The sequence below is a fragment of the Eurytemora carolleeae genome, unplaced genomic scaffold (assembly GCF_000591075.1).
Source record: "Eurytemora carolleeae unplaced genomic scaffold, Eaff_2.0 scaffold421, whole genome shotgun sequence".
Lineage (NCBI taxonomy): Eukaryota > Metazoa > Arthropoda > Copepoda > Calanoida > Temoridae > Eurytemora > Eurytemora carolleeae.
Genome location: NW_019396311.1, coordinates 200,123 through 211,670, shown reverse-complemented (window position 1 = coordinate 211,670; position 11,548 = coordinate 200,123). Strand labels below are relative to the sequence as shown.

At 33.2% G+C, this 11,548-nt stretch overlaps 1 protein-coding gene across 1 annotated transcript in view; it reads right to left on the bottom strand.

Moving 5' to 3' along the window:
- Positions 1 to 5,543: 5,543 nt before the first annotated feature.
- The window catches only part of LOC111700700 (serine/threonine-protein kinase PLK1), a 22,044-nt gene continuing 16,039 nt past the window's right edge, over positions 5,544 to 11,548 (bottom strand). Inside the window, exons 8-15 of the mRNA XM_023471705.1 lie at positions 11,237 to 11,295; positions 10,575 to 10,706; positions 9,438 to 9,659; positions 9,142 to 9,234; positions 8,386 to 8,516; positions 7,664 to 7,810; positions 7,306 to 7,404; positions 5,544 to 7,150 (exon numbers count right to left, since the gene is read on the bottom strand). Of these exons, the coding sequence (XP_023327473.1) occupies positions 6,934 to 7,150; positions 7,306 to 7,404; positions 7,664 to 7,810; positions 8,386 to 8,516; positions 9,142 to 9,234; positions 9,438 to 9,659; positions 10,575 to 10,706; positions 11,237 to 11,295 (1,100 nt within the window). The 3' untranslated portion in view covers positions 5,544 to 6,933. The remainder of the gene's footprint in view (positions 7,151 to 7,305; positions 7,405 to 7,663; positions 7,811 to 8,385; positions 8,517 to 9,141; positions 9,235 to 9,437; positions 9,660 to 10,574; positions 10,707 to 11,236; positions 11,296 to 11,548) is intronic.

The window sequence follows — 11,548 nt, the reverse complement described above, 5'->3', positions numbered from 1 at the left end:
CCACCTTATTATCTATCTATCTATCTTTTCACCTTATTATCTATCTATCTATCTATCTATCTTTCTATCTCTTCACCTTATCATCTATCTATCTACCTTATTATCTATATATCTATCTATCTATCTATCTCTTCACCTTATCATCTATCTATCTACCTTATTATCTATCTATCTATCTAAGTAATCATGAATGATCTAAACCAATGATAAATAGCCCCATAATGGATTAAGGAAACTGAATGAATTGAGGTGTTGTAGAACCATGTATATAGAACCATGGTAAGAATTAACTACAGTTCATACTAGAAGGTTTATACAGTTATAGTATACATGTAGCTAAATATAATGGATTAAGGAAACTGAATGAATTAAGGTGTTGTAGAACCATGGATATAGAACCATGGTAAGAGTTAGCTACAGTTCATACTAGAAGGTTTATACAGTTATAGTATACATATATGTAGCTAAACAAAAAAAATACGAAAGGAACTGTAAGCGAAAATTCAAATGATCCTTCACGCAAACATAGCAATACCCGATATACTGTAACCGGTGTGGGTTCAATAGCTCGGAATATGGATACTTCCATTGATGTAACCCCCTCAGTTCTCATACGAACCCGGAGCTAAACTCAGATTGCAAGTAGTCAAACCTATAAACAGGACAACGTATTAACTCTTTTGTATATATCTATATCATACAGAAAGTAGGGCGGATGATAAGTAACCAAAGTGGAGAAATATTTGTCGTTAGAAAATGCCATCCCAGTAACAATACAAAGGTACATTTGAAAATAATAGATATCCAGGTTTTTGTTTATTTAAATTTTTTTCAAGGGTAACTAAAATTAACGCTTACAGTCCCTTTAAAGGGACTGTGAAGGAAAAATGAAAGGGGGTATAGGTGATTTCCGTCTGTATCACGTGACAACAATACTGCAATGGCATTGGCTGAAGTTCTGGTGACGTAATACGGACTATATGGACTATATGTAATAATATTATCAATTTTATCTATTAAAAATGCAAAATAAAAATTAAAAACCAGAGATTCTCAGGCTCCTGTGGGATATCGTCGTTTTCAGATTGGTTGCCTATTTGTTTAATAGTATCTGTTTAAACCTACTACTTTTATACAAAATTGCAAATATATGAATTTTTGTATAGATTTTATATCAATTTCATCCTAATCCCACTTTTTTTTCTTTTACAGTTCCTTTAAGATATGAATGAGGTTTATTTAATTTGATATTTTAAATGAGTTTTTTTTTGTGAACGCACAACCTTTATTAGAAGCCCTGTATACAATTTCTTCAGAAACGATTTCATTTTGATTTTTTAGCTTATTACAAAGCTTATTTTAGAAATCCAAGAAAAAAAAATTAAGATCCGCGGATGGGTAAATAGATACATGGATAGATATAAAGATAGATAGTTCGATATATAGATTAATATATAGACAAATGAATAAATAGATAGATAGATAGATAGATAGATAGATAATAGATAGATAGATAGATAGATAGATAGATAGATAGATAGATAGATAGATAGATAGATAGATAGATAGATAGATAGATAGATAGATAGATAGATAGAAATTTTGTATAAATCTTAAAAAACAAGATTTTGTTTTTTTTCTAAGTTTTATTTTCTGATTTTGTTTAATTTTTGTTTCTCACAGATTACAGGAAGGAAAGGGGTTAATTAGATAAATTAAGGTAATTAATTACTTAACTTACAAACATTGAAAAGAAAAATTTAGCCCAAATAATACTTTTTTGAATTTTTCAAGATTTTAAAGACTGCTATTTTCTCGCTGAGAAAAGATTAATGTGAATTAGGGATTTTGTCATAAATTCAAAGTACAAACATATTAATATTCGAAAATTTATTTAGTTTTTTAACAAATTTTTTCAGTGAGAACCAGAAGATCCTAGACTAGGAAGACGACTTTTAGGCATACGTTATGACTTTAAATATTATAATAACCCTGAGACACAGCAACTGTGTGGTGTAAACAGACCCATTTCAATGTATAAATGATTTAATAAGTTACTAGTAAAAATATATACTTTGTAACATAATAAAATGCCCCCCCCCCTTTGTTTACCTGTGGACGTGGTAGTGTAGTAAATGTCCTACTCCATAAACTGTTCTCATACTTGTTTCTATCCAGGTATAACACGGTCACGATCCCGCCAAACGCCAAACGCCAAACCAATGTCATATTCAGGTTAACAAATATAAGGATAGCTACGATATTTGCTGTAGTAGTAGACTAAATATTATCCCAAATATAGGGATAGCTAAGATATTTTCTAAAGTAGTAGCCTAGAGATTATCCCAAATATACGGATAGCTACGATATTTGCTGTAGTAGTAGCCTAGAGATTATACCAAATATAGGGATAGCTACGATATTTGCTATAGTGGTAGCCTATAGATTATCCCAATTATACGGATAGTTACGATATTTGCTATAGTGGTAGCCTAGAGATTATCCCAAATATAGGGATAGCTACGATATTTGCTATATTAGTAGCCTAGAGATTATCCCAAATATACGGATAGCTACGATATTTGCTATAGTAGTAGCCTAGAGATTATCCCAAATATACGGATAGCTACAATATTTGCTGTAGTAGTAGCCTAGAGATTTTCCCAAATTTCCAATTTCCACTGCTTGCGCCGCGAGCTGCACTGAATGCAAAGATACATTTGCGTTTGTTAACAATAAACACTCTGACATGCATAAATGAGTCGAGAATGAATTCATTAACAATGCAACTTCTTCCTCAAATTTTAGTTTAGAGCACATTTGTGTAGAGATTATATAATTAGTTTAGTTGTTGCTGTGTTTGTCTTTGTTGTAGTTATTCTTGTTATTGTTATTGTTGTTGTTGTTGTTGTTGTTTTTGTTGTTGTTGTTTTTGTTGTTGACATTGTTGGAGTTATAGTTGTAGTTGCTGTTGTTTTTGTTGTTGTTGTTGTTGTTGTTATTGTTAATAAATCTTGGTACGTGCAATTTGCTTCAGTTTGACATGTTGGCATTAGAATTCAATAAAATCGGGTTATAATATAGAAATACAAATACAAATACATGTCCTTTCTTCGCATCCAATTATATGAGACTTTAGAGACTACTTTATTGTAAAACTAGCTTGAGAACCCAGCTTTGCCTGGAGAACAGCACAATTTGTGGTTCTAACAAAAGAAGTTTGAGGCAAATTGGACATACAAACAAACAAACAGCAAAACAGAGATTTTATATAAATAGATACGGCTTTTATTTCATGTTCTGCTCCAGCTATTGCATGTAAACTATGGCACATTTACTTTTCTTCGCAGATTTTTACTTTTCATATGTGGATTTCAAAAATGATTAAAAACTGAAAAATCCTTTTATAAATGCATTCTTTGTGGTTAAACATGGTTTGATACATAGTGAAAAGTTCTCAACATCATATTGTTTCGGAAGTTTGGTTGACAGTTGACACTTCTAGAAAGTTTTATAATATTCTACTTTCCTCAAGGGCTTCAATCCTATTTATAAATAAATTTCTTGGACTTTGGTCACCCCGGACTAACCATGGTGAATCTCGAGATGTTTTCTTCTATATGAATTCAATCACATGTTGGTCTCACTTTGGGCCGTAGTAAATTTGAATACGAACAGGACCTGCCCAGTCTGCCAGATAACAGCGTGTACTGACCCGATCCTATGGTACAATACGTCGCCCTAACCAGACTAACATACGACAGGGGTCAATTTTCTTGGCATAGTCCCGTCAGAGGGCTAACTATAACAATCCCATGGCACGTTCAGACTTTTTACAGTATCCGGCCTAATCCTAGGCCTATTTGACCGACCCCACTGGCTTAGTCCACCATGGTCTATAATTAAACAATCTTTAAAATTACGGTGTTGTCTTTTCAAATGTTTTGTATTTAAAGCATAGACACAATAAGTCTAAAAGAGAAAAGACGAAAAAGATCATGTTAAGTAAATATAATTGTAATAAAAAGTAAGAGTTCTCTGGGAAAAAGACCGAACCGTTAAATCCCAAGTGTTTTGTATGTCTTCTCATACTTCTCGCTTTAAAAACAGTGCTATCAATATATATTCATCATTTATATTTGTCTACCGCAAAATTACATTGAACGATATAAAAGTTTACAATTGAATTCTAATACTTTTTTCTCTGGATATTGCATTTTATAATTGACAGGATTTGCCAAAAAACAGGTGCCATAAAGACTTTTACAATGAGCATAGTTTTGTAGAAACATAGGTGGGCGTCGACAATAATATGTTAGATTGGCTAGTTGGTCCGTTGGTCGGTTGGTTTGTTGATCAGTAGGTTCATTGGTTAGGCTTCTTAACTCTAACACAGAAGTTGCAAATAATCACCTTAACAGATATATTTCAAACCTGCAATAAAATGCAGGTACAGTAAAAATAAATGTCAATGTATAAATGTTATTGAATGTTTAATAAGATGTCTTACTATTTTGTCCTGTCAGGGTGATAAGGAGTAATTAGGGATCAGAGGGTTTGATGGAATAGTTTAAAACATTTGTAAATACTTCCGAAAATATAAACCTGGTTGTTTAAGTGGAATTTACAATGGATTTCAAAGGTTTTTTTTGTAGATTTCAGTATGGAGGTAGAGTGGGAGAAATTGTTTGGTTTGGATTTGGGGCTGGTAAAGACAACATTACATGGGGGGGGGGGGCAAGGGGGTTAAGAGATTGGTTTATGGTCAACAAGTTTAGTTATTCAGATGTGGTTCTCAGAAACGGAGTTTCTTGGTCTCAGTCTGGTGTTTTTCGTTTTCTTAAAATGTGGTATGATGACAGCACTGTAAGGCTTGATAGATTTTGGAACATTGCTTTAAAACTAACACTGGGTTCGCAGAACTTATGCAGTTTCTTTCGATTTGCTTTATTTGATATATCCTCTTAAGCCAATTTCTAAAGGGTGAACAGACACATCCCTAGTTTCTTCTTCTCATATTTCTAGGTTTAAAAACAGGTATGATCAAGGATGAGGGATATACCCTATTGTTCTGGAAAATTATTATTTTCGATTGAGTTTTTTTTTTGAAAAAGTGACTTGCGGAGCTCTTTTATGGGAACCAATAAAAAAATTGTCAGATTTAAACACTTGCAAACCTGTAAAACGAGGAAATCTTCCAATACATTGATCAGATAATGGGTTGAAGGCAAGGGACAACTAGTAGATCCATAATTACAGGGTACTGTTTGTGATAGGTATAATATCACTCTTTAAATTACCTGTGGCCGAATTTAAAGAATTTGAGCGACGGTTTAAATTTAAGCCGCGGCTTAAATATGGTTGGTTCCACTTAAAATTGTATCAAGTGTTTCAAGATTTAAGCCGGCGCTAAATTTAAACCGGGTTTTGGCGGATTTTGGCGGATTTATACCGCGGCACAAATTCTTTAAATTCCATCTCTGAACTATTAAATGAATTAATGAAACACAATAAGTCGGAAAATTATTCAATAAAAAACATGATTTTAACAAAATATTTATTTCAATGAATTTACACACTTAGGATGTAATTACATGATCATAAAGGCAAACCCAGTTAGTTTTAGGTGATTGAGTATCAAATTCTAAAAGATTGGAAGATTTTTCTCTCTAAAATTTGTACAGTCTGGGATTGCTGGAAGCAAGATAGTTATCACGTGTACAGTGTACACAGGCCCAAGCGTGATAAGTTTGGCGCATTTTTTTCAAAATGGGCGACTTATCACGTAGGCGTTTATTTACAAAAATTTGTTCACATTGAGCTAATAGGCATTTCTTTCATGAAATAGAATGGCGACGGTAAAACCACGAGGCTGAGATCAGTTCAACTTATTTTAAAAGGTAAAATAAGTCGAATAGTGCCTTAAATGCCCGGCTTTTCCAAAAAAGAAAGAAATGCCTTTACAAAATTTTGATGATGTAAAAATCACCACATTCAAACTTTAAATAGTTTGAAAAATATCAAATTTAAGTTGAATATCACAAATTTTATGCAGATTACAGTTTTTAATGTATATACATGTATAATAGAGGCCAGTGGTTCAAAAATATTTTGAGTCTTTGGCTAAAAATGGCGCGTTCAGTCATTTTTATGTTATTTAGTATTCTTGGCAATTTAGGCTTCTTGGCAAGAAGGATTAAATATTAATTGAAAGCAACAGTAAAAACAATACAGGCAGTATAAATTGCTTTTAAGTCCTCGGAGAACATTGTATAGAGCCAGACTGGTGTTAAGTAATGTGAAATTAAAGCACTGTATGATTTATGATTTTTTGGTCTGTAGGTTATTTTGAAAACTAAATATGAAAAAATATTTTAATTTTGTCATAATTATGAGTCTATGATACTTTTCCTGTTATCAAAATTCCAAAAAAAATCCGATTCGTTTTTTTGTCTTCGCGCTTAAATTGAAACTTAAACGGTTTCTGAAGAACTGAGTAAAATCGAAAAATGCCTCTTTAAAATTAATTATGCCTGAAAGACTATGAATGGATTGAACTATTGGGCCCAAACGGGCCAGGCTCCTCTCGGACGTTGGCCGATTTGAGACTTTGAAATGTTTGTACTAAGCAGACTTAAGGCCACTGAGATAACTATCAAAATTGATGTGACGTGTTTTGCCAAAAGTCTTTTTTGAGAATTCTTGTTTAATTTTTAACAGGATATGAGAAGTCATAGTTTTGATTTTTCATTGTTGATTTGTACAAAACCGTAGTTCTGAGAATCAGTTGTTCTGAGAATCAGCTTTTCTGAGAAGTTGTTCTGAGAATCAGCTGTTCTGAGAATCAGCTGTTCTGAGATTTAGTTGTTCTTAGATTCAGCTGTTCTGAGAATGAAAGGCAATTTTAATTTTCTAATTGCATAATTAATTGAGTTAATGATTCTCGTTGCAAATTTGTTGGTCCAGCTCTGCAAACTCTTCTAGCACCGAGGCAACATAGGACATGCGCTCTCTGACCGGGGCGGGGGCGCCACGGCGGGCCAGGTCAGCTAGCAGGAAGCTATTACTCTGGCGGTCTGTGGAGACATACGTCACGACATGGGTCTTATCCCCACCAACTATCAGCTTAGTGTGATCTTTGAAATAATTCTGGAGCTATTATCTTTCAAAGGCCCAGTCTCAGAAAGGAAATTATTCATTTAGTAATAATAAAAATGATTATGATGACAATGATAATAATAATAATGATGAATCACTCAAAAGTCAAAACGCACAAATGAAAGGCATAAATTGATTAATTAAAATACCTGTATTGTTCCGTTGGTAAGATGCATGATGATTGCTTTAGGAGTCCGAACCCACCGTTTTATATGAGGAATAGTTGCTGGTTGAACACGTGACAATCTATAAAAATTCAACATTCAAAAAAATTGTTAAAAATTTTGTAAATATTTTTACCAATTATTAATAAAGAACAAGAAATTAAACAAAATACGTTTTAATAAAAAATTCTGGTATTTTATAACTAAACTCAAATTTTTGGCGGAAAAATTATCAAAAATGTTCAATTTATCATTCATATTTGTGTCTTTTCTTTAAAAATGTATCATTGAAATGTAATGAACAACAAAACATAAAAAATTTTTTTCAAAATAAGTTTTACCTGCGGCCAGTTTCTCCTCCCTCTGTTAGGTTTTGATCCATGTACTGAGCAAAGTATCGGAGGAGGGTAAACTTCTCATGTAGTCCTGGAGGTACTTGATGAGAGTTCATTGTTGACATGCTCCCTCCCTCCCCAAACTGTATGTAACTAAACAGAAAGTCACATCAGAAATTTCTTTAAAATAATAGTTTGAAAGGGAAACCTTAAAGGGAGTGTTCGTCAAAAATGAAAAAGGGGTTGACGTCGAATTGAAGTTGAATTCGATACGATCGCTATAAATTAAAGTCTTTAATACAGTGAAAACCAGAAAACTGTGGAACAGGAAGACGACATTATAGCAATCCTCATGGGTTGTGTTGTTAAAAAGCAAGAAAGTTTTACTACTAACTTATCAAATCACTCGTTAAGTTGAATGGGTCTGTTTACATTTCACAAACGCTGTGTTTTGTTCATTTGACTATTAAAGTCTTAACCTAAGTCTAAATGTCGCCTTTCTAATAAAAAGTGTTCTGGTTTCAACTTTTAGAAACCTTAATTTTGTCAGGAGGGTACCAAAAAAGTTGTCAAGAAGACCTGTGTAATGTTAATAATTCTTTATGTCTCTCCCTCATTGGACCTTTCGTTTTTAACAAATCAAAAATTATGAAATTGTCTGTTTATTATTGTTTCTTTTATGAATACACTGGTTGCCAAAACAATGTGTTAACTGAAGACGACCCTACCTTCTATCTGCAGAGTAACTGATCCGTGTATTGTCATTAAACAGTACACCAATACATCTATCAGTCAGTTGGAATCCGAATCCATATTTATTGCTGTAATCTATCCATTTACTGATAAATACTGTTGTATCCTAAACAAACAAAAAACATTTTTAAAAAGTTTGTACTAAGGGACTGTGCACTAAACCAATAAAAGTTTATTAGGTACCGTCTCGGCACTTTCGGTATCATGTTGTACACTGTTCACTGAATAGACTCGCCCGGTCATACGCTTGGTTACTAGTACAGTACCCTAGTAGGTAGACATACGGCAGGGGTCCATTCATTAACGCATTAACGTAGATTCAACCCGCCTTAATTAAACTAATATGGGACCGTGCAGGCTCGAAATAAAAGACTTGTACAGTACTGTTAAATTTGGACTAATATTCATAAATACAATATTTTTATGATTTCAAGTAATGCTAACTTACACGGAATTGAAGGGTTAGTGGTTATCACAGTGCCCTTATCGTTTCATCAGAAGCTGGTTAAATTAACCTAATTGAGTCTACTCGGCTAGAATCAGCAGGGTTTTTATACTACAGTTCTAATTAAGGGTTTGATAACGTTTATTGGATAAATGAGCTGATTATTCCGCTCAAACTTTAGTTTTATAATCTTTATATATTTGCAACCTGATGTCGTAGACATTTGATATTAGAAAATATGAAATCAGCTAGTTTAAAATAACTAAGTTTAAGCGAGTTTTCCTACCTTGGTTGGTTTGAGTGATGAATCTGACCTACTCGGCATATTCTGCAGCGCGCCGGTCAGAGCTTCATACAAACTCAATGTATTTGTTTTTAACTAAAACAATTAGATAATTAGGTAAGTTAAAAATCCTCTAAAAAGAAAAAAGGTTTGAACAAAATTCATTAGCATTAGTGCTAGAAAAGGTTGGATTTTCTGAAGTAGTTCAACTAACCGTATCAAATTCTATTACTTCTTGCTATTCATTTAATCCAACCTCAGAAAGTAAAAGATAATTTAAAATTTAGTTTAAATCTTACTTTTGGTTTCGGTGTTTTAAATACATCTATTGGTCTGAGCTCCATAGGGTTATGATGGGTGGACAGGTTAGGGTTGGGTAGGGTTAAGGTATGTACGGAGCTGGTTAGATTGGATATGTCCATATGATGGTTGAGATAGGGTTCAGGAGAAAATGAAGGAGTTTGAGAGCATGCCGAGGGGGGGAGGGACCTTGGGAATAAACCGGAGGAAAAAAACGTATCCTGAAAAAAAAATATTTTTAAAATTTTTGTTCACAATAATTGAAAAAAATTAGGTAATATACAGACACAATCTAAGTAATCTTATGTGTATTCGATGTTGGTTATAGGCTTGAAACCCAACTTATTAATTGAACTGGGTCTGTCACTCTGTGCACCATTGCTGGGTTTCGTGTGTTCATTTGTCTAGCTTGAGTCTAACAGACTTCTCCCTATTCCACAGTTTTACAGGTTTTAATATATTTTTCGATGATTTTTTTAGTATAATGATTTTTTTTGCTGGAATACCCTGCACCGTGCATAGTTTTATGGAACACCCTGCACCGTACATAGTTTTCTGGAACACCCTGCACCGTACATAGTTTTCTGGAACACCCTGCACCGTACATAGTTTTCTGGAACACCCTGCACCGTAGTTTTCTGGAACACCCTGCACCGTACATAGTTTTCTGGAACACCCTGCACCGTACATAGTTTTCTGGAACACCCTGCACCGTACATAGTTTTATGAATCTTCGTATCCCTCTGATCTCTGTAACAGGAGAAAAAGTTGTAAATCCAGTTTTTGTGAATTCTATCTCGCCAAATTTTCCTCTGTATATTCGCCAACTCCCGAGCTCATTATTCTCAATTTGCGGACTGCAAAATATACTTCGCATGCATTTTTGCAATCCGACGGTGCACTTGAACTTTGTCATCAGTAACTTGGAATTGACATTTTGGTTAAATAAACTTATTATTTAATCATCATGATAAATAAGTAAATATTACTTTTTTATACATCACTTGTAATACCGTACATTGCAAAAATAAATGTATAAATTAATGTACAGCTAATGTACAGCCAATGTAGAGCTATATACTAATTATGTACACTGTACAGATAATATACAACTAATGTACAGCTATTGTGCAAACCTGAGGTATGGATGAAACACTAGGCCTGGATCTAGGATTATGGTGAAGAAGACGACGTATAAGTCCGGCAGCACTTGGAGATACACTTTCAGGTATACTGTATACATTCTCAGCAATACGGGTATACGTCTCCTGGGTAAAAAATTATAGATAAAAAGTTCAAATCAAAACTGGAAAAAAATATTTAATCCATCTGTTTTGGCAACCAGAGGCCGGATTTAAAGAATTTACACCATGTCGCTGATCCGCCATAAACCTGGTCCAATTGAGCGCCAAATCTCGAAACACTGAATACAATTTCAAGCGGAACCAACAATTATTTTAATTCGGCCTCTGATGTCTTAACTCTTTAAGCATAAAAACTATTAATTCTGCTAGATCTAACAGTTCAAGTTAATTAACTTCAAGACTTTAGGAAAGACTTTAATAATAGAGTTGGGAGTGGGACAAGATTTACTTCATTAAACGGAAAAATACTTGTCAATTGTAAGAACCGAAATCAAAATTTAAAAATTAAAATAATTGTCGTTTATTAAATAAAAAAATTACGACAAAGTTTCGCCTTTTAACGTTAGAAACAAAGTTTTCCCCGTGGACAATGAAAAAAATTAGAAAGAAAAAACATTTTGCAAAACTTCAAAAAATTATAAATTTGTTTTTACCTTGAGAGTTAATGTTTCGAAGGGAGGAGATCCGACTAATAAAGCGTACATAACACAGCCTAGTGTACATAAATAATATTATAATAAGGAGTACATAACACAGCCTAATGTACATAAATAATATAACAATAAGGAGTACATAACACAGCCTTGTGTACATAAATAATATTATAATAAAGCGTACATAACACAGCCTAGTGTACATAAATAATATTATAATAAAGCGTACATAACACAGCCTAGTGTACATAAATAATATTATAATAAAGCGTACATAACACAGACTAGTGTACATAAATAATATTATAATAA